Genomic DNA, 23,236 nt, shown 5'->3' with positions numbered 1-23,236 from the left:
ATACACATCACTGGATAAATATAACCATTTAATTCATTTCTTCCATTTTTAATTTTTTTCTTTCATTATGGCAGGTGAGAACGTGCCTCACCTGCCTCCCCTGACCGCACGTCACTGGTAGAATGTGTGCAAAGCTTCTTAATGAGAAAAGGAGATCAAAGGCCTGATGAAAAAAATTTAAATCATGTGGTCACAAGCTGTCATGAACTCATGTGTCAAGAAACACAAGCGCCATCATGTTGTGTGTAGAATTAAACAAGCAGAAGCTTCAAAAACCACTCAAGTACACAACTGATCCAGAAGAGATAACAGGGAAATTTCAGGGAAACATATATTAACAAGTAGAACATAAACACTTTTTAAGAATTTGTTTTATTTATTTGTACATTTGTAGGTGAGGATAATGTCAAAGGTTATTGAGTTTACAAGAATATTTACATGTTTACAACTAAACAAGTTCAATACGTTTCAAAGCACAACATGTATAAGTCTAAATATCAGGGTTTGAATTCAGCATTTACCTTTAAATGAATTATTCACTATAACCCCTCCCCAAAAAAGACATCAGATCCTATAAAATGCCTTTTGTCTTGAATAGTAGCGCTAGACAAACAAACGCATGCACGAACACACACACACACACACACACACACACACACACACACACACACACACACACACACACACACACACACACACACACACACACACACACACACACAACACACGCCTGCCACTGTATCCGCTGCACAGATGGTAAAGGCAGCAGCCTCTTCACACAGAGAAAGGGAAGGTAATTCTCTCTGCAAGACGTGAACAGAGCTGGAAAAGAGCGACGCACATCAACACCCCCCCTCCCCGTCTCCTCGTCTCAGCCCCCCAGGCCAGCAAACATCACAGGAGTGAACTGACAATGTGTGAGCATGTGTCTCTGTGTGCACAAACTGTACACGCTTGTGTGTGTGTGTGTGTGTGTGTGTGTGCGTGTGTGTCTGTGCGTGCATGCGTGCGTGCGTGTGTGTGTGTGTGTGTGTGTGTGCACGTGTGTGTGTATTGCTGAAATAGGCTTGAGGAGGAGAGACAGGAAAGATAAGAGGAGAGGAGAGGGAGAAAATGAGAGAGAATTAAAATGAAAAAGAGAGGGAGGAGGTAATAAACAGGATTAGTGCTTATCTTTACAGCACTCTGAGTGTGTGTGTGTGTGTGTGTGTGTGTGTGTGTGTGTGTGTGTGTGTGTGTGTGTGTGTGTGTGTGTGTGTGTGTTTGCCTGAGGACAGAGTGACTCCTGCATTACCTTTGCCAATGTGTCTCCATTCCCAGGTACAGAGTATAATCTGTGTGTGTACATACAGTATGTGAGAACAATGTGTGTGTGTGTGTGTGTGTGTGTGTGTGTGTGTGTGTGTGTGTGTGTGTGTGTGTGTGTGTGTGTGTGTGTGTGTGTGTGTGTGTGTGTGTGTGTGTATGTGTGTGTGTGTGTGTGAGGGGGGGGGTACCAATATTCAGGGTCTGATTTGTAAAAAGCAAAAGCAATCAGCAGACCAAATTCTTTTTAGGTAAATTTTTAGGTCCTTTTAGGTCTGAAGTCAAAACGGTTGAACGTTCACATTTAATACAAAGTTAAAAAGACATGAAACATTTAGTTTTCTAGGCCTCACATGATGTGGAAGATTGATCTAATTAGAATACAGGACCATGGAAAAGGGTCCATCATTACGCTAACATGACAAGAAGGTTCGGCCTGATATAAACAGTCTGTAAACCATAAGATTAACACCCCATAGATTCAGATATCACAAGACATGTCAAAATAACTCAGTAAATATCAGACCAAGTGAACATTCTGCTCTGATGTCGGACTTCCAGTGGTCTTTTCAGTTTTCCTGTTGGTGCGTCATCAGTTTTTCGTCTTTATTTCTTTCCACATCTCTGAGAACTTCTGAGCAGAGAACAAACACATCTATACTAACGTAAAGAAGACTCTTCAGTAAGGATGTGATTCAGCAGAGGTAGAGATGTAAAAATCAGAGAGGGGATAATCCCTCCCCCATCCCCTCCAACAAATCACAACCCACCTGTATTAGAACCACAGCTACTCTCTCATTGGTCCGTGCAGTTTGAGTGTGTGCAGTTTGAGTTGTGTGTGCAGAGGGGAGTGTAAACACACGTAGTGTTTGGTGATCCAGGAGGGTGTCTGAGGATAAAGCGTGTCCTCACATCCCTGCTGTCTCTCCAGTTTGTCTTCCCTGTCTGAACCGCCAGTGAGTCTGGCCACCAGGTGTGTATGCACATGTACCTGTACATGTGTGTGTGGGGGCTTTAGCTGCCATTACACTGCTTGTCCAGCTGCATGGCACCACTGTTTGTGACGGTGTTTCTGTTTGTGATCTCCTACCTGACCAGCGCTAACAGTCGGCTACAGCGTCCCTCTCACGGATGGGGAAGGAGGAATACATTTAAATAATCAAGCAGTTTGGGTTCATGACTGATATTACGCCTGGCTGCTTTTGTAAATGAGCATCTGTGTGTGTGTGTTATTGTGTGTGTTCACAAGAGAGCAAGTACATCTGTTTTTTGAAGACATCGGTGGTGGATTGTTGTTGTAGCACGACACTTTTTCACCAGAGATGAATAGACGGAGAACAAGGAAGTGGAGATGGAGACAAACCATCCATGCACTCGTGTGTGTACTTATGTGTGGATGGCTCTGCATATAAATGTGTGTATGCTTGCGTGTGTGATGGATAGAGGGCTTTATGAGAGAGGAATAGGCTAATGACCAGGTCTCCAGAGGCAATAAGATTCCTGGAGCTATTACTGCCGGAGTTCATAATAGCCTCTGTGCTTGGCCTCTTTTACACGCTGCTTAATGGGGGATCCAACAGTCCACCGCCAAGTATAACCCACCCGGAGAATACACACTTCTGTGTGCTTTGACCCCAACCCAGCATGCAAACACACACACACACGCACGCACGCATGCACGCACACACACACACACACACACAGAGCGAGAAGCACATGTTCGATCCGGTTTATCTGCTCTTTCATGCACCTGCAGTTGTACACACATAAGCCTATGTGTACATTGTGCAATTTATCTTCCTCTCTCTCTCTCTCTCTGTCTTACACATGAGAGCGACATGCGCACACACACACACACACACACACACACACACACACACACACACACACACACACACATACACAAACAATAGGTCGCACAACATGGAGGTGAGACACCCACCTCAGAGAAAACTGAGAGTGTCTGCCTGCAGTATCAAGCCAAGCCATAAATCATGTCAGGCTACACTACTCTCTGCAGACACACACACACACACATGCATATACAAACACACAACAACACACATACAAAAACACACAATTCTCTTTCACTCCTTCTCTTTTCTGTGGTGTAGGTTTGAGTACGAGAGAGGGATTTGGGGATTATAGGGGAGCCTCACTTTTTTCTTTTCTTTTACGTTGCTTCCTTCAGTACTTGTTGTTTCCATAGAGTGAAAAGTAGAAGGGTAGGGGGCCACTAATCTGTGTGTGTGTGTGTGTGTGTGTGTGTGTGTGTGTGTGTGTGTGTGTGTGCGTGCGTGTGTGTGTGTGTGTGTGTGTGTGCGTGTGTGTGTGTGTGTGTGTGTGTGTGTGTGTGTGTGTGTGTCTATCTCATCGCTGAATAGATCTCAGGGAAAGACATGAAGGAGACAGTCTATTCATTGAGGAAAACATCAAGGCCGTTTGGAGCAAATGTGTGTCTGGCATGTTAGACATGCAAGAGGAAGAGAGGAAGGAGGACGGATAAAAAGTGAGAGGGAGGAGGAGGATGGACAAGGTACAAATCTGCATTCAGAAGTGCAAATCGGTGAAAAACAGCTGTTAAATAGCAGGAAAGTGGAGCAGCTGGTTGTGAGACAAGGAGAGAGGGATACGGGAGATGAAGGGATGAACGATCAAGAAAGAGAGAGAGAGACAGCCACTAAAAGAGAGGCCCAGGGGACATGCTGGAATATTTGGCTAAATGAAGCAGGCGGACTGAGCTTATGGGACGACAAATGAATGTTAATGAATGCTTATAATTTGAGGCTTCATATAATATTTTTAGCGAATACAGTTGATATTGTTAAAATCTCCGAAACTATTATTACTTTCTTGTATACAGATGCTCTGTGTATCAGAGTGTATTCAGATGGTGTCAATTCCCAAATTTAGAAAATGGACCAGAGCTAAAACCAATAACCTGACTGTAAATTCCATCTAATAAAAAAAAAAAAAATCTTAATTGATTAGTTAGCAAGTTAAGTATTGAGTACTTGAGATTTCAGTGATGCAAAGTTGTATCATCACACATGGGGCAGACACACACTATAGAGAAGATGATGCTGTCAGAGATATTCCCTTACAGAATCTGGAATCTTTGATTTATCATCAGTAGTTCACAAATACTGTATAAATTATTCCATAATGGCTGATCCGGATTGATTATTCTTAGTATCCCCTCTAAATTGACACCTTAATCACTCAGATCTGAATCTCGGGCTGCTCTGGTTCTCTCTGTGATTAATGGCTGGACGTTATAAGTGTCCATTTCTGATGATTTTTAAAACTGATTGGCCAGAAAAATGTTACTAATCAACCAACAATGTTGGAGGAAGGAAAAAGTGATCAGGAGTCCACATATTGCCCTGTATGTGTTTCAATTTGTTGTTGTTTCCATCACACTGACTGGTGACTGACCACTGAGTCATCACTTGATGGTGACACTCACTAGTGTCCATCCTCGTGAGGATGAAGCATTGGGTTAGTGACAGGTTGTGAGCACATGAGCAGACAGGAGTCTTGGTATGGAAGCTGGACGTTGTCCTGCACATCATCTGCAGCCGGTCTGTGATGTCAGGGGATGACGATCCGTGTGTGATGTCAGCTGTAGCAGGAGCAGCTCCGTGTTATTCTGACCTGTTAAATCAGCCTTACCTACTCCGTGCTGTGAGTGTGAACAGAGGAGCAGTGAGAGGAGGTGACTTGAACCAATGTGATTGTCTCCAGCAGACACTAAACATGTCCAAGCTGTGAGCGATCAGCAGTCTGGGGCCACATCCTCCATCCCTCCATCTCTCCAGGGTGGATCAGTGGAGCAGGTGCTCAGCCTCCTCCTCCTCCTCCTCCTCCTCCTCCTCCTCCTCCTCCTCCTCCTCCTCCTCCTCCTCCTCCTCCTCCTCCTCCTCCTCCGTAACACCCCGCCCCCTGAGGACAGTCACCGTGTTGTCCTCCTCCCTGTCACAGAGGTGTGTGTTTTGGCGGAGGGATCATATACAGTGGTATCTATGCATCTTCTGAGGATGACTCCATGATCTTCGTGTCTTCGGTGAGTTCTCTGTTCGCTAGAAACGTTCATTCGCTTTTGTTGTATTTCTAAATGAATGAGCTTCGTGTCTGTCTACTGCTTTTAAAGTTAATACAGGAATAAATTGTTCAGTAATTACTGGATTATTCGATACTCTCTACAGCTGTCTTCTTATTTTTCCTCGCCTTACTTTGACTCCATCCACTATGTTGTTTTCTTTGTTTGTTTGGGGGTTGTTGTTTTTTTTTGTACGGCTTTACAGCTGTTGTGCTTTAATTGGTGCGGAATCACTCAGGATCCTCCATTTTTCATGGTTCCCTCATTGAAACAAGTGAACTTTCGTTTTCATTCAGATCTATTTTTGGATGGACCGCAGTGGACTGAAGCGTAAGTGTACAGCGTGTGATTGAATCAGCCGTCAGCGTGTAATTAGAGAAACGGGTTGAGCTTGACTGTGTTCCGACAACAGGAGAAAACAACCTCCGGTCACCGCTTTCAAAGTAAAGCCTCTTGTATCAGTCACGACGATTACACACATTATATAGCGTTAATATAATATAATCATCAATCAAAAAAATATATGTACTTAAATTTGTGAATAAATTTAACTTTAAATCTATACATGGCCATGTTAAGAATATTAGTTGCTTTTATTTTGAAGTTAGATTGCCTCACTTCCTGTCGCACAGCGTTAAGCGTGTCAGTCTTGATGCTTCAAGGCTCTTCAAGGTGTTTGCGGTTCTCTGTTATGTTATCTTTCTTGTCGAACTTGTCCGTGATCAAACACCGCTCCTCTTTGCTGGTGGTAAAACTTAACGGACAGACAGACATGGAACACAGCAGCGTGTCAGCCGTCTTCTCTCCGGTGATGGTTCGGTTGTCACACACACCCACGGGAGTTGGACGAGTTGCGTTTTAACGGGGACCTTTAACAGGGACTGTATTGTGGGGGGCTGGAGGGATGCTGCTGGCGCATTAGCAGCAGTCAAGCGGATCACGTCGCTTTTGTGTGTGTACACACCCTGCAGGTGGAGTTCAACACACACACACACACACACACACACACACACACACACACACACACACACACACACACACACACACACACACACACACACACACACACACACACACACACACACACACACACACACACACACACACACACACACACACACACACACACACACACACTGTCCATGCGCCATGTGCTGCTCCTGACCTGCCGGAGAGCAGCTGCTCAGCAGGGGTCACTGAGTAAACTTCCAATCTCGTTAATGACCCCCTCCTCATAGATTCATCGGCTCTTCCTATTTCATTGGGGTTTTTGTTATATTATTGTCCTGTTTATGGCAGTCCATCCATTTACGATTTTACCTTCGCTTGATTTACCATTACACACTTTTTCAGCCCCCTTTTTCACTTTTATTACTAGGTGTGGATTTTTTAAATACACTTCAAGCAAGAGTGGGACATAGATCCTGATAAAGAGGTGGATCCATGATTTTTTGAAACGTTATAATAGAATACTGAGGGCATTATAATCTGAATCTTGGTCTGACACCAGTGCAAGAAAACAATGAATACTAAAAGCTTCCAACTCAGATCAGATATTGGCTGAAACTATGATTCAGTCAGTTTGGTGACTCTTCAAGAACTATTGAGAGAGATCATGAAGAAAAACCACAAGTAGAGAAATATTTTCACGTTTTTTAAGAAACATCAAACTAAAGTGTCTCATTTTAGATCTGTGCCACATGTAATTTCAGCATCTTTGAAGTATTTGTATTTGTAGTGAAGTATTGAAGAACGTGAAGGTAAATTAAGCAATGAAGGTAAATTTACTTTACGTCATGTTACAACTTTGTTACTGCTTAATACAAAAAATAAAAGTCTAATTTATTCATGTAGATTTATATTACAGTAATTTATTACATAATTTTATTGTGACTGGCAGTCCTCTTCACTTAAATCTGTCAAATCCATAACAAAAAATTATTGAATAAGTCATTCTAAATAAAGCTCTTTGTCTCATGTGGTGAACATTCCTGAATGTGGTCACGTTGTGATGTCGCAGAAAAGAAAAATATATCAATGTCAGTTTTTTCACAAAATCAAGCAAAACCACTTAGAACAGTTGTAGCCATTGTTCAATTAATCATCTGTATAAAAAAAGAAATTAAACATGTAAAAGATTTTTTTAATAAAATTCTGACTTCTCAAATGTGAAAGTTTTACAACACAATAGATTCAACATACAGTATTTGGACACAGTCTAACAAAAGAACATGCCACCTTGTGAACTGAGAAACTTTAAAGAACCACTTCAACTCTTCTTTCTGATGGTTGTTAAATTAATTGATTAATCAGGAGAATAATGGGCACACCTATTGACCTGGGAGAGAGCGTATGGGTGAACAATCTCACGAAACAGGCTGTCTAATGTTCCTGTAGGGATCGGTTTGGCCTGCTCAAAGTCATTACTGAAGTAATTAACATTGAAAATTGCTGTTATTTGTACTTTAACTGCAGTGTCATTATTTTACTCATCATATGCTGCTCTGGATGGTGTGAGAATGACAGTTCTTTATGTTGTGATATTTTAATATAATGAATTCTTAGAGATCAGAAGTGTTTGATGTCATAAGAATCTAGATTGTACAATATTTTTTTTCACCTACTGCAACAAATACAAATGAATGCGTGCATGAGATGATCACGGAAAACAAAGCTGATTATTACCTCCACCAATGAAAACTGGACAAAATTACATGATTGCCGTGTCTGCTGTGTGCCTGTTTACGTATGTTAAAGACGCCGTATTGTCCACGGACATGTGAAATTTCTTGTCAAACCACAGAGGACAGATTTCTGATTCATGTTATCACTTTTTCAGCATTGTAATTCACACTAATGAGCTCATCCATTTTTTGTGTGTGTCTGAGGCTTGAGTGAAGGAAACTGGACAAAAGGTTCCTGCGTTGGAAAGTCTAGTGAACAGCATCAGACTAGCAGGTGCAGCAAGGCCTCTTTCACATTAATACATTGTCACTGATAATAAATGAGGAACTTTGAATGTTCCTCTGCCAAAATAACATGATTGTTCAGGACAGCAGGGCTTTATTTGCAGCACACACCCCAATTACAGTCTCCTCTTTACCAACAGCAGCCTGTCGGGCCAGTCTATGTGCAGAGCTGTATTGTCTGTACACACCTTTGTGCAACACGAGTGTCTGCATGTGTTCACCCTCCTCGTGTTTGCTCAGAGGGTTGAGGTCTAACCAGTATGATGATGTCAGCACCTGGTGAACGGACAAGAAGGAACTATGGCTGTCAACTGTCTGACGTGACCTTCTACCATGCATCTCCACCACACACACACATAATCCTGTAGGCAAGAGTCAGACGCAGCCGTGAACGGAAACAAGCTGAGAAAAAGTCAGATTGGTTTGTCTCATATTGTTTTATCTTTTTTGCATCATCCCTCTATCAAAGAAACTCAGCAGAGGTGCACGCTGCTGAGGAGCACGATGACATGGGGAGGAAAAACAGATCAGTATCCGACGTGATGTGAGAGGTTGTCGAGTGAGAAGTAGGAGGCTGGGAAAGAGATAGTGGAGGAGGAAATGACAAAACAATGACATGATAACACGCCCAGATAAGAGAAAAAGTGTGAGGGTCCCAAAATGGCTGCTATTTATATCATCTTTGTTTATCTTAACACAGTAAGCTCGTAGACAAGTATGCTGATTAGAGAAATGGAGAAGGGGTCCTGAAAAATGAAACGTGCCTTGCAGAGGTCAAGAAAAAGAGAAGAGAGGAGGGAAGAGAAGCTGTTTTAATGGAGCCATCCCATCTCTGCTGACAGGCCTTGTTCTGCCCTGAGCTGTCTGAGATCATTCATAGACATTTCATTAACATCTTAACTCTGTTATGATAGCAAAGTCAACAGCAAACATGCTGTTTAATAAGAAACACAATATGCACCCCTCATACGTTCTCCTTTGTTTCCTTTGCTGTGATGTTCTTGCTAATTCTCTCCTCCTGTGGATGTTCCTTCCTGTTTGTTTCTTTAATGTTTTGTTTTTTTCTTTTTCTTTTCTTCTTCTTTTTTTTTTTCCTGGAGGTGTTGGTTATAACAGTTTGTGTTTTTTTTTCTGCTCCATTTATCCCAGAGCCATAAATGCATGCTGGCTGTTCAGTCCCTAGGGGTCACATGCATACGTTTTGTGACGCACGGCGCTCGTATCCTGAGTCAGCTAATTGCGCATGGGCTTGTCTTTTTCATGCATTTACACAAACACACGTTTATGTGTATGTGTTGATGCCATCTCATGACATGTTACTGACGTTTATGGTCATATACTGGTGTATTTCTGTGCCCAGGAGTGTCTGAGGTGCTGGAGTGAGAGAGTGTGTTCATTGTTTATGGATTGTAACGAAGTGTTAAGTGTTTCTGTGCGAACTGCAGAGTGACTGGAGCAAGTAAAGCCATTTAGCAGCCCCTGGAGTAACCCTGGAGACTGCTCTGTTGACGCCACTCTGACTGCTATTACAGACAAGTTTAAGAGGCTGTAAAACATTTGGCTACTTTTCGTCTCCCCTCTCTTTGGTTCTTTCTGACTGTCAGCGCATGCGAGCTTGTTGAAGGAATTTAAAAATGTCTGCCAGCTATTGTAAAAGCAACAGCAGCTCATGTTGGGATTACTATAAGCTGTAGATGCACAAGTAATAATGTCTTAAAATGCTATAAAGCGTATGTTGTGTTTAGAGGACATTCACACTCATTATCTCATTGTTGGTCTAATGGTTGGTAAGTCTTCATAAACAAAAGTGAGTGCAGTCATTCTAATATGGTATCCGACACACACACACACACACACACACACACACACACACACACACACACACACACACACACACACACACACACACACACACACACACACACACACACTCGGGTAACAGTCACATTATGAGCCTCGGATCAGATGTGGTTGTCTTAAGGGTTCACATTCATAATGCAACTTGTACCTGTGAAATGAAGGCATTGAGGCATTTTACAGGAGTCAAAAACTTTTTTGTTCATCAACTTATGAATTGTATTTTGCACCAACATGGACGCGTTCGAAGCAGACATATGCATAAAAATTTGCTTCAGAGTCTGCATTGTTGTTGGGTGTTTAGTTTGACCGTGCTGCTGGTGACGGTTGGCAACAACAAAGCACAGTACATGTGTTTATTCAAAAAAGCCTCAAGGATTCCAATCTGACAGTTCCATTCATGACTCGTGGCCTCCAGTTGGATTTTTTTGTTGTTGTTTGCATGGCCTTGGAGAGATCAGATCTGTGTCACAGTTAGAGAAAAAAGTGCTTCTGAAAAAAGCTGGCATTTCAGCCAGGCTTTGTAAATACTCTTATGTACAAACTTACATGTTCGTAACAGTTTACACTTTCAAAAGATAGCTGATAATGACAGGACTGAACTAGTGATATGTACATCACATTCCAACGTGGTCGTTTTGATATTCAGTGAATGGAATCATTTATTTGGGGGAGGGGCGGTCACAAATATCAACAACAAAAGGTAAAATCAGACCACTGATTGACTTGGTAGGACCAACAAGCAGGTTGTTCTATTAAATACTGCTCTGTGCATCATACACCTTCAGAATAGTTAAAAGAAAACTAAATATATGTCAGGTCTCCCTTACTGGTTAGCTGCTGTACAGGATCAGCAGCACTTTCCACCAGTGGTAGGGTTAGAAGGTTTGCTACGGTAATGACAAAACCACCAACCAACTACGCGAACATGCTACCAAAAAACCCCACAAACGAATCCAAGGATAGATCCCATCGCAAAAAGGTCAGGATTGTGTGACATCAGTTTGGTGATGCCAGTGAGACAAGGGTTCATCTGTAGGTAGTGTCTTACAGCCTCTTCCTCCATCTTAATGACCCATCCCTGCTTACACACACACACACACACACACACACACACACACACACACACACACACACACACACACATGCACGCACGCACACACACACAGACACACACACACACACACACACACACACAGACTAGACATTGTCCCTCAATAATGAGCTGAAAGGGTAGAGTAGGTCCCCCCCGCTGTCCTCACAGTCCCCCTGTGTACTAGCTGTTTGCCTGTTTTTGTGTGTGTGTGTGTGTGTGTGTGTGTGTGTGTGTGTGTGTGTGTGTGTGTGTGTGTGTGTGAGAGGGAGAGAGACAGCAAAAGTGAAGGAGGGAGCGAGAGACACAGGAAGGTGTCAGAGACACAGGCCTCAACATGTCCTGTAAACTTGCATCATGCTGATTAGAGTGTGATTGTGTATAAAGGCGTGTTTGTGTGTGCATGAATGGAGTCATGGTTGGATGTAGTTTCCATTTCTGGCACAAATAGCGTATTAATTTCTTACACATGTTGGAATATTGACAGCCGTGGCAGGGTTGGTGACTCTGGTTTCCAGATTCTGTTTTAGTTAATGCATCAATGGTCTGTCATAATGACACCCTGACATGGGAGCTAACTTGTGTACAACGTCTGTAGCTACGAGAGCATGGGTATGCTACCAAGCTAAATGCTTCTTAATGTCTTCTTGCCTGTGTTCCTTTATAAATAAAGCTCATTCAACATCTAGACATCAATGTTTGGCTCAACAGATTCATTTTCCGCTGCTGGTTTCTCTGGCATCTGTCCTCTCTGTTCCGAACACACCTGAAGACTCATTCTAACATGCTAAATGTTAGCATTCTTGCGACAGTGTGGTATGTTTGTAATGCCAGTATGTTTGTGAATCTTGTTGGTATCTACCACCAGCAGTAAACACTGATGGGTCACACCAAACATGAATACTCACCATACTGGCGTGAATGTGGGATCATTTTAGCATATTTCTGGAGTCAGTTAGCTGATGACTGGAATGATGTAGACATATACAGTATTTTCCGCACACTCAGCCTTTCATTTTCTCAAAAACCGACAATGCGCCTTATAGTCCAGTGCACCTTATAGTCCAGCACACCTTGTAATCCGGTGCGTTTTATATTCCAGCGCACCTTATAGTCCAGCGTTTCTTATAGTCTAGTGCACCTTATAGTCCAGTGCATTTTATAGTCCAGCGTGTTTTATAATCCGGTGCATTTTATATTCCAGCGCACCTTATAGTCCAGTGCGTCTATATAGTCAATCACGTCTTATAGTCCAGTGCGCCTTATCGTCCAGCGTGTCTTATAGCCCAACACACCTTATAGTCCAGTACGCCTTATAGTCCAGCATACCTTATAGTCCAGGGCTCCTTATAGTCCAGCGCGTCTTATAGTCCAGTGCGTTTTATAGTCCAGTGCACCTTATAGTCCAGCGTGCCTTATAATCCAGTGTGTTTTATATTCCAGCACATTTTATAGTCCAGTGCATCTATAAAGTCCAGCGCGTCTTGTAGTCCAGCGCGTCTTATCGTCCAGTGCGCCTTATCGTCCAGCGTGTCTTATAGTCCAGCGCGTCTTATAGTCCAGTACGTTTTATAGTCCAGTGTGTCTTATAGTCCAGTGGGCCTTGTAGTCCAGTGCACCTTATAGTCCAGTGCGTCTTATAGTCCAGTGTGTCTTATAGTCCAGTGGGCCTTGTAGTCCAGTGCACCTTATAGTCCAGTGCGTCTTATAGTCCAGTGCGTCTTATAGTCCAGTGCGCCTTATAGTTCATTGCGCCTTATAGTATGGAAAATATTGTACTTTATCAAATTGTCCGTCCTCCTCTCTGACCTTTTTCCAGGCTCCGTTTTTTTTCCTAAGACCTTCTTTTTTATTTGATCTCAGTAGATAATAAAGAAGCTAAGATAAGCTTGTCATATCGCCGTTGGAAAACCCCAACCCTGTTAAGCTTTCACGGCACAGAATCCAGAAATTTTTTTATAACTTTCCTTTTTGATTCGGTGATGTTGATTAATGAATGAATGAATTTTTCATCCATCCATCATGTCTTCTGTTCAAGCCGTGTGGGGCAGCTGGTGTGGCCGTTCATCCAGTCGTCGCTTTTAAGAAATGACTTCTAAAGCGAGTTAGACGTCTTAATTTGTGTTTAGGGCTGTTGTGTGTTTCACCCTGCTGTCTGTGGCAGCCAGAGGTCACAGGTGAGGGGTGAAAGGTCACTGTCAGAAGCTTCCCCTCCCCCACCTCACCCCTGTCCCCAAAGCAGACTGACTAGCGGAGAGACAGAGTGATGGATGGAGGGTCTCAAACACACACACACACACATACCCTCCCCGTCACCACCATAACCACCCCCTCCTCTTCCTACCCTTACTCCCCCCAAGCACCATCACCCTCCTCCCTCCCTGGTTTGTGAGCCGAAAGGGGGGAGGAGGGATGAAGAGGGAGAGCGAGAAAAGAAAATGACAGAGCGTACAGTTTGAGAGAAGGGACAGCTGAGGAGGGAAAATGTAAAGATAAAGAGAACAGAGAGGAGAGGAGAGGAGAGGAGGTGGGATGGGATGGGAGGGCAATAGATGGAGAGGGAGGGGGGGAAGGAGGAGGAGGTGGTGGATGAAGAGGGGAAGGAGGAGGAGGGGGGCGGGGTAGAAAAGAGGTCACGTGACCACATAGCAGCTGCAAGGCTGAGAGAGAGAGAGAGAGAGAGAGAGTCTCAGCAGAGGAGCAGAGACGGAGCAGGAGGAGAAGAGTGAGCAGCAGGGTGAGTGTGTGTCTGTTTGTGTGTCTGAATTATTGTCACATCCATATGTTAGCATGTTTTGTGAGTGACACGGATAAATATCAGAAGAAACAGCCTGAGAGAAAAGGACTGGAGATAAAAAGGAAGAAAGAAAGAATCACAGGGAGATTATGTGTGTTGGCTTTTGTTAAATAAGCTTCCACTATGCTGGATAAATGAGAGGGAAAGAGGGAACGAGGAAAAAAAAGGGAGAGGAAGTAAAGAGTGGCTTCAGAGGAGGGAGGAAGAGAAAGAGTCAATAGAAACTGTCTTATCATCTCCCTGGGCTGCTGGGCTCAGCGGAGACGGGGATACACACTCACATGCTCAGCCTGTCGGGATCTGAGCTCTGACTCTCCTCATCTCTCTCTCTTTGTGTGTGTGTGTGTGTGTGTGTGTGTGTGTGTGTGTGTGTGTGTGTGTGTGTGTGTGTGTGTGTGTGTGTGTGTGTGTGTGTGTGTGTGTGTGTGTGTGTGTGTGTGTGTGTGTGTGTGTGTGTGGGCTCTGTCTCTCTCTCTCTCCCTCTCTCTCTGTGTCTCTGTCTCTCTCTAATTTGCTCCATTTGAACGATAGACCTTGTAAAGAAAGCAGTAAAGAGAACAGGAAACCAGACTTACGAATGATCACATTCATCTAAGGGAAAAGCGTCATGTTGTTTTCACACACACACACACAGACACACACACACACACACACACACACACACACACACACGACAGGACCTGCATGCGTGTTGCACCTCACACACATAAGACATGTCATTCAGAGCAGGTCCGTGTTTGGCTGACAGGTGTCTGCTTTGAGGAACCTCTTGACAAACAGAAAGAAAATCAGCTTCTTATTAACTTACTGAGTTGCCAGGAAAATGTGGTTTCTCCCTGAGCTCTGGTGTTCATTTTCCAAACATGCAGAATTGGCGTGTTAGATGTTCTGCATCATCACACGGCTACCTGTGTACCTCTGTGTCCACTTACGCTGTTAACATTTGGCTTTTGTCCATTTCTTTCCACACCCCCTCTCTTCTTCGTATATCCTCTAATCTGTTGTTAATCACTCGGGAGCTTCCTCTGCGTGTTTTTTGGCCACATGTGTGAAAGCTGGCAGGGGGGGGGGGGCTGAAGTGACGTCAGGATTTACGCCGCCTGGGGCCGTCCTGCTCCTGTTTATTCTGACTTCATCTGATGTGTAGAAAATGTAGTAGTGGCTTGTGTGTGTGTGTGTGTGTGTTTTTGAAAGGTGTGTACGTGATGTGGTAGTAATGAGGTCATTGTGTTGTAGGCTGGGGGGGGGGGGGGGGGCTGGCTAATTCAAGCGGTAATTAATATTAGTGGGTCAGTATGAGGCTGGGGAGTGAAGACAAAGGTTACTGAGTGTGTTAGTAGATCAATGAGTTTGCTTGTTATTGGTTATTGGTGTGTGTTTGGTGTGTTTGGTGTGTGTTTGTGTGCACATAGGTGTGTTTACATGTCTGCGTCTGTGCGAGGGTGTAAACCTGCAGTGAAACTTAGCAACGTGTGCGTACAGACACACGTTTCTTCACATGTGGACGAACTCCCTTGAGGAAACGGATGTGTGTGCACTCATGTGTGTGATTTGCTATTAGGGTCATCGCTCTATTTGACACGACTGCCCCCTCCCCTGTATCTCCAGTGGAGATGACCCGTGCTCGTGCAACCACTACCTCTGATGTGCAGACACAACGTGACACACCTACACACAAGTGTGTCCGTTCTCCTTGATCACTTTCATTTTTTCAAGATGATTAAGCACCACCTGTTTTCAAAGCTGCTGTAGAAAGCTAAACTTATTTTAAAGGTGGTCATCAAATTGCTTTGTGACGATATAATCACATGTTCACCAACTTGTTACTTCTGTATATTAAATCTCACCACACTCCTCCTCCTCCTCTCCTCAGGTATGAACCATGAGTCCAATAAATCACCATCATTAGGAATGATCTCCACGGCAAACCGAACCACGGCTACCGTCAGTCCCCTCAGCCCGTTAACCAATGGGAACGCAGCTGCTCAGTCTGCAAACGGATTCGCTGCTGCCCTGCGTAAACTGGCCAAACAGGCCGAGGATCCCAGAGGTGAGCCGTGATCGTACCCCGCTAGAAAACCAGAGCAACGCTGCAAATTCATGAGTTATTTTATCCAAGGGTGTAATAAAAACAAAACTATTGGATTAGTTAGCATTGTCTCTCTCACCTGTGAATCACATGTTATCATGTAAACCCTTTAGAAGGGGTCTGTATTTAGCTCTCTTGTGAATGCATCTGTCTGTCCCTCCAAACAGCAACTACTAGAGAATCCTATGCACGATGGTCTGCTCTGTAAACTCCTCACAAGTTTAATGTTCTTTAATTTCAATGCTGGTTGGTTAGAACATGTGTGTGTGAGAGAAGCCATATGAATTCTGATATGACCATTCCTTCCTGTCATGACCGCATCCAGGACCACACAAGAATGTGACCTGAAGATGTTAGGAGAAGATTGTTTTTATTACACAGCTCTGAAATCAGATTTGAACCACATTTGGGCCAAAATGAAAATCAAAATTGAGTGATATCAGACTGATAATATGAACATAGCCTAATTTATTTTGATGCTACAATAATCCCATTAGTATTGGATTCATATTAAGTGTATAGATGTGAAAATAGTGTCGATCCTCTCATCCAGTTCTCAGCCAAAATCAAAAACAAAACATATTTCCCCACCATGTGTGACTGTAGGCCTACTGAAGGATAGAGAAAGGCATTAGTGACCTACAGCTGGACGCATTTGTGTTATAACACAATCCTAGTGACTACCATTTCACAACCCTAGGAAATATATAATTTATTTTATCTTTGTGCATGTCTGTGTGTGTGTGTTTGTGTGTTTGTGTGTGTGTGTGTGTGTGTGTGTGTCTGTGCGTGTGTGTTTGTGTGTTTGTGTGTGTGTGTGTCTGTGCGTGTGTGTTTGTGTGTGTGTGTGTGTGTGTGTGTGTGTGTGTGTGTGTGTGTGTGTGTGTGTGTGTGTGTGTGTGTGTGTGTGTGTGTGTATCCTCTGTAAACTCATTGGCGTCCTAATGAAGGTGTTAAATAAGAGCTGACCTATTGTGACCTCTCCCTCTCTGCCTCTTCCTTCATCCGCTGCCATTCATCTCCTAATAACGAGAATCTAATTACAGTCAATTAGAACAAGATCTCTCTCTCTCTCTCACTCTCTCTCTTTCTCGCTCTGTCTATCCCCATCTCATCTCTCTCTGTCTCCCTGTAGCTCATATTCGTATTCATATTCCCACCTTCTCTCCATCCTATCATTATGTACTCCTCCTTATTTGATCTGATCTGACGTTCCCTCCTGATTAATGAGCGTTACAGTAATCGAGTAATGGCAGATTGAACTCTATACAAACAACACACATTCCCTCTTTTTACCATATTTCACACCACCCGCTTTCTCTGCGTCACACTCCAGCCTCTTTTAAACACCTTTGTTAATGACATCCGTCTCTCACACGTTTAATCCGCCACCGTTTTCCTTGTTTCTTCAACCTTGTGTGTCTTTTTACTCTGTCCTTTACTTTTGTCATATCTTGTGAGAAGCCTTTTCATCAAAATGATTAAAGCGCTTTTTACCTCGTCACACTGACAGGAAACTTTATTTTTTCATCTACTAGCTGTATTATGTCACAGCGGATGGTTTGTACCTGAAGTCTTTTTAATCTGAGCTTCTAGGCTCTAATGATCTGTGTTTTGTTCCTGCCTCAGGTTCTGCTGTTAGCGGCGACTCGTCTCCCGTCACTTCCCCGGCTACCAGCCACAGTTCCCCGGTCACCACACCTAAGCGGGGCTCATTAGGACCCCTTCTGGGCCAGACCAGGGGTCTCGGTGTCCCCAACCCTCCTCCGGTTGTGACCATTGCCCCTACCAAGACCAGCAACGGCCTGTGGAGGGCCGACGGACGGCAGGTGAGGAGGGTCTGTAAATCCAACCGTCGCTGTTATTCCTGGTGTCTCCACTCTTTGTCCTCCTATCTCTCTGCTTTCTCCTGCCTCTCTCTCTCTCTGGTGCTTTCTTTGAGACGGATGAGTCGTCCGTCTTCTTTATGTGCTCTGCTGCCGCTCCCTCTACAAAAAAAGAAACGTTCCTTTTACACCCCAGCATCAAACTGTCTTTACCAGACATCACTCCCTTTTTTTTTACTATCCCCAAATCTCTATTTTTTTTATTATTTTTTTTAGTGTCACTAATCAGTCCAGGTCTTTTTCAGTAGCACGAGGGGTTTGTAAAGAAACCCTGGAGGCTGCAGAAGACTGGCACCTATTGTGTTCAGCTTCCTGGAGTGTTTATGTGTGTGTGTGTGTGTGTGTGTGTGTGTGTGTGTGTGTGTGTGTGTGTGTGTGTGTGTGTGTGTGTGTGTGTGTGTGTGTGTGTGTGTGTGTGTGTGTGTGTGTTTGTGTGTGTACTTGACCCTTCCCCACAAAAGGCTCAGAATGTGAAGAGGGACCTGTATGTGTGTGTGTGTGTGTGTGTGACTGAAGTTAAGGTGGGGTGAGGAACCAGGCCCCTCACACAATGCCAGGGTTAGCGCCCACAGCAGCCACTTCCCCCTGGATCAGAGCTGCCTTTCTCCCCTCTGACAAAGACCACTCTGTGGCTCTGCCTGCCCGGGGCTCCCATTCACTCATTCAGAGAAAAAAGATGGAGGGAGGGAGGCAGGAAAATGGAGAATAGGATGTTAAAAAATTAGGGGTGGGAGAATAGGAAGGAGCAGGACGGCAGCAGAAAGGTCTGCAAGGCTGGTGTCTGTCCTCGCTGCGCGCTGATTGAAAAACAGGACGACTCAAGACGCAGAAACAGACTTTTTGTGTGTGTTTATCGCTGAATCTGAGAAGGACGTTGTCTGTCTGTGGGGGTCACAGGGCGAGGAATGCGATGGCTGCTCTCGAGCCCGTGTGTCTAGTCCCCCTCCTCATATTGCAGCAGAGTAGATTACCCAACAGGAGAGAGAAAGAGAAAAGACTCGTTCCTCATTTGAATCTTCTTTCCATTATCGACTCATTTAAAACTATTCAAACGTATTCAAAGTAGCAGTATTCCACCGCATGTCAGGTGTTTTGATAGGTAAGGTAGAAGATTTGGTGTTTCTGGCAGGGGTCATTTGTTTGTGGTGCGTCAGTGGTCTGTGTGGTGTCCTCTGTTGCTGTAGCAACAAGATTTGACACATTGTGATGCAAACATGTGTCTTCCTCTTTTTAATATGCTGCCTTTGAAGAATTTGTTGCAGATGCTTCATCGGTGTTCAGTGGGGTGGAGTAATTTACCCAACAGAAACAGAAAACCTGTGTTTGGGACTTCATCCTGACCTGATGTTGTTCATGTTGGACCATTTTTTTAAATATTTCTCAATTAAAAAGTGTCTTTTGCAAAGTGGTGCGGATGATTCAAGTGCAAACACACAGCCAGCAACAAGTACCTGAATGAAGGGGGGGATGGGTGGGGGGGATAGGTGGGTTTAATCTAAATGCTTATTAAAAAAATTGAGCAAATGTCATCATCGTATATTTTATAATAACTTTTATTGTAACAAAATTGCAATGTTACACAAAATGTGACACAAACTGTGAGATAGCTTGCTTTGTGGGGGGGGGGGTCTGAGAAGAAACCATTTGAGTTCACATTTAAATTTTTCACAAAGCTCCGACATCCAAACGCCTGTAAAAATATAGACGCAAAATTACGTTTTGCAGTTGTGTCTTCACTGGTGGGGGAGTCAGTGGGCTACTAGACATACAGGAACAGACCCCCCCAGCCCAGAACAGTCACATGATATCCATCTGGGCCAAATGTGGCACAGTTATCTTCTTTTTTTTTCCATTTGGGGTTTCACAAAACTGCTTTTGGTGACTTGAGACTTGGAATTCAAACACAACTTTTTGATGACTGGGTCCTGGGGGTGTTGGGGGTGTTGAGGGTGTTGGGGGTCATTCTCTCCTCTTTTCTTTAACATTTTTCTGCCGTCTCCCCTCAGGTGGAGCCAAGTGTTCAGGGCCTCAGCAGGGAGCGGGTCAGCGCTGACAACACCCAGCAACAGCAGGATAAGAGGACTCCTCTTGCCCACTCCCCACACCATCTTCCTCACCCCTTCAGCCTCACCCCCAGCAACATCATGCAAGACCCCAGAATACAGAGCCTTAGGTAGGGGCAGTTTACCTGAAGAGCTGGGCTGTAATTTTTCCTTCTGATGTCTAAAAATCAAATGATGTGTCGACAGATTAACTCTTATTTGTCCGTTACACAGTTTGCCGGGGCAGATGCACCCTGTGGTTCCATCGGGGGCCGTCCCAGAGGAGTATCTGAGAGCGCTCCGGCCCTTCGCCGCCGCCTCCGACGACCTCCGCCTGACCTCTCTGCCCCTGACCCTTGACCCCGCCGCTGCTGCCGCCCACGCTGCAGCTGCTGCTGCTGCGTACTATCACCCTGCCTATTTGCACCACCCGCTGTCCCTACCGAGGTAACGATATGTCACCCGGTCACCCGCAGAAGTTTAGGTTGAATTCTAATTCAGACGAGACCTGAATTCATTTTTTTTTAATGGAAAGGTGCATTAGGAGCACACCGAAGCTTAAATGAAGTACTTCAACATCTGTGGAATAAAATTACAAAATTACAAATGATATTAAATAGCATGGAATCTGTCTAACCACAGTTTTCAAAGGGGAAATCACACGGTACTTTGATAATGCTGGGGTACCAGGATGAAATTCTGCTGCTTAGGATTTACCCAGGCAGCACCAACAGTTATAAATACACCGTCTGCTGCGACCTCAGCCGCTGACCTCCGTGTGTCCGTCTGTCCCAGGATGGAGGAGTCTCTGTGTCTTTCTGCACTGCGGTCGCAGTTCTACTCTGTGGCTGGGGGGGGCACCTTCCCTCCTCTCCACCCGTCTGCCCTCCACCTACACCTGCCTGGAGGCCCCTACGCTGGAGACCTGAACCACCCAGCACTGGCTGAGAGGTAACGCTCTGTTTGTTTGTTTGTTTGATGAATTTTCTTTCCTTCTTTCTATCTTTCTTTCCATCTTCCTTTGTCTGAGCTGTGTAATCTCTCTCTGCAGGGTAGGCACAGGTTGCTGAGTGTGTGATATTTTTAGCATACACCCCACAGTGCCTATACACTCATCACAAACGCTGTCCTTCACACACGCACACACACACACACACACGCACGCACACAAACACACACACATACACACACACACACACACACACACATACATATGCATATGCAGCCCAGGCCACACACACAGATTTCCCCACACATACACATAAGGATGTCTTTCTTTACATCCTCTTTTTCTCCATTTTCTGCCACTGCTCTGAGTGCCCCTCTCACTTTCACAGTAAACATGGTTTCCCTGTGGCATAAAGCACTAGGGAAGTGTGTGTGTGTGTGTGTGTGTGTGTGTGTGTGTGTGTGTGTGTGTGTGTGTGTGTGTGTGTGTGTGTGTGTGTGTGTGTGTGTGTGTGTGTGTGTGTGTGTGTGTGTGTGTGTGTGTGTGTGTGTGTGTGTGTGTGTGTGTGTGTGTGTGTGTGTGTGTGTGTTTGAGATGGATGGTATTTATGGGCTGATTCTGTAATGGCTCCTGCATATCCTGTAGGTTTGTCTGTGTGCTATTGATTGCTGCTGAATGTCTTCTGTGTGTGTGTGTGTGTGTGTGTGTGTGTGTGTGTGTGTGTGTGTGTGTGTGTGTGTGTGTGTGTGTGTGTGTGTGTGTGTGTGTGTGTGTCCCTTTCCTGTGGATACCTATTAAGTGTTCATCTGCTCTTGCTCAGTCATGCTGTGTATGGATTATTTTCTTTGTGGTAAGTGGAGACAATGTGTGCATATTTGTGTCTGCCTTTCAGCCAGTGTGTGTGTGTGTGTGTGTGTGTGTGTGTGTGTGTGTGTGTGTGTGTGTGTGTGTGTGTGTGCGTGCGTGCGTGCGTGCGTGTGTGTGTGTTGGAGCAGGAATGTTTGTGTGAGGTTCACCAGTGTGTGGTTAATGTCTGCCTCATGTTGGGTGTTGCATCTCTCACCCTCTCCCCCTGTGTGTGCATGTGCATACTTGTCAACCTCCCCCACAGGCTACAGATGGAGAACGAGCTCCGCCAGCGAGAGATGCAGCAAGAGCGCGAACGAGAGAAGGAAAGGGAGCGCGAGGCTGGGCTGGAACGGGAGAGGGAGCGCGAGAGGGAGAGAGAGAGGGAGGAGGAACGAGGGAGAGAGCGGGAGAGAGAGCTGGACAGACAGAAGGAGAGGCAGAGGGAGAGGCAGCAGCAGATGGTCAGGGAGGCGGAGAGCCACTACCTGGCCGAGCTGCAGGCTCGGATGGCGCCACCAGAGGACAGGGCCTGGCCCGGGGAGAGGATGACCCCGAACAGACCGGGTACCTTCATGCAAACACACACATACGAGCACGGACACACACACACACCCTTTGTTGTAACATCCTGTGTGTGCAGTGTGAAAAGAAACTTTTCAGTTTATTAAACAAACTAATTAAGGTGTCAGTGATCAGACAGGAAGAGTTAAGGGGTCTGGACTTCCAAAGAGAAGGTGCTCAGGTACGCATTATAGTTCTGAGTGTAGATAACAGTCAGGCACAAAAAAAGTCCTTTAGATTCTCATTTGTTTTAATGTTTTTACCAGTTGTAAGACACAACCTTTATGCTCTGCTACGAGTCATTTTACTGTCCTGCTTTCTGAATCTTTCTTCTGTTAAAATCTCTTAATGCTTTGAAAGTTATCCATGGCAGAATGTTGAGGCAACTCCTGGAATATTAAAGTAAATATATATGAAATGACAATGTTTAACGTCACAAATAATATTGGATGCACACTAAAAAGAATAGAATAGAATAGAATAGAATAGAATAGAATAGAATAGAATAGAATGCCTTTAATGTCATAATACACAAGTGTACAGTGACATTCTTCGACAACTCAGTGTGCAAAAGGTTCAGTAATAAAGTACAGAATAAATACAAAACAAGAAAAACGAAACACAGGTACAAAAACAAGCAAAAATGAAAATATGTTTACAATGAGCCCTCCAGATTGTTCATTGTACTGTACGGCAGAGGGCTCAGTAGCAGCAACTGTGACGAAGGCATTGGACAG

General features: G+C 44.4%; 1 protein-coding gene across 4 annotated transcripts in view; it reads left to right on the top strand.

Moving 5' to 3' along the window:
• The window catches only part of LOC137594220 (genetic suppressor element 1-like), a 39,298-nt gene that overhangs the window by 9,117 nt on the left and 6,945 nt on the right, over positions 1-23,236 (top strand). The window contains exons 1-7 of one of the 4 annotated variants that reach the window (XM_068313564.1): positions 5,311-5,371; positions 15,997-16,173; positions 17,842-18,050; positions 20,105-20,271; positions 20,375-20,587; positions 20,936-21,091; positions 22,201-22,502. In XM_068313564.1, the coding sequence (XP_068169665.1) occupies positions 15,999-16,173; positions 17,842-18,050; positions 20,105-20,271; positions 20,375-20,587; positions 20,936-21,091; positions 22,201-22,502 (1,222 nt within the window). In that variant the 5' untranslated portion in view covers positions 5,311-5,371; positions 15,997-15,998. Of the gene's footprint in view, positions 1-5,310; positions 5,372-14,036; positions 14,064-15,996; positions 16,174-17,841; positions 18,051-20,104; positions 20,272-20,374; positions 20,588-20,935; positions 21,092-22,200; positions 22,503-23,236 lie in introns of those variants that run through there. The other 3 variants (XM_068313562.1, XM_068313561.1, XM_068313560.1) reach the window with 3 other exon arrangements.

Source organism: Antennarius striatus, chromosome 4, assembly GCF_040054535.1.
Source record: "Antennarius striatus isolate MH-2024 chromosome 4, ASM4005453v1, whole genome shotgun sequence".
Lineage (NCBI taxonomy): Eukaryota > Metazoa > Chordata > Actinopteri > Lophiiformes > Antennariidae > Antennarius > Antennarius striatus.
Note: the sequence above shows the minus strand (reverse complement) of the source record. Positions and strands in the feature narration are given on the sequence as shown.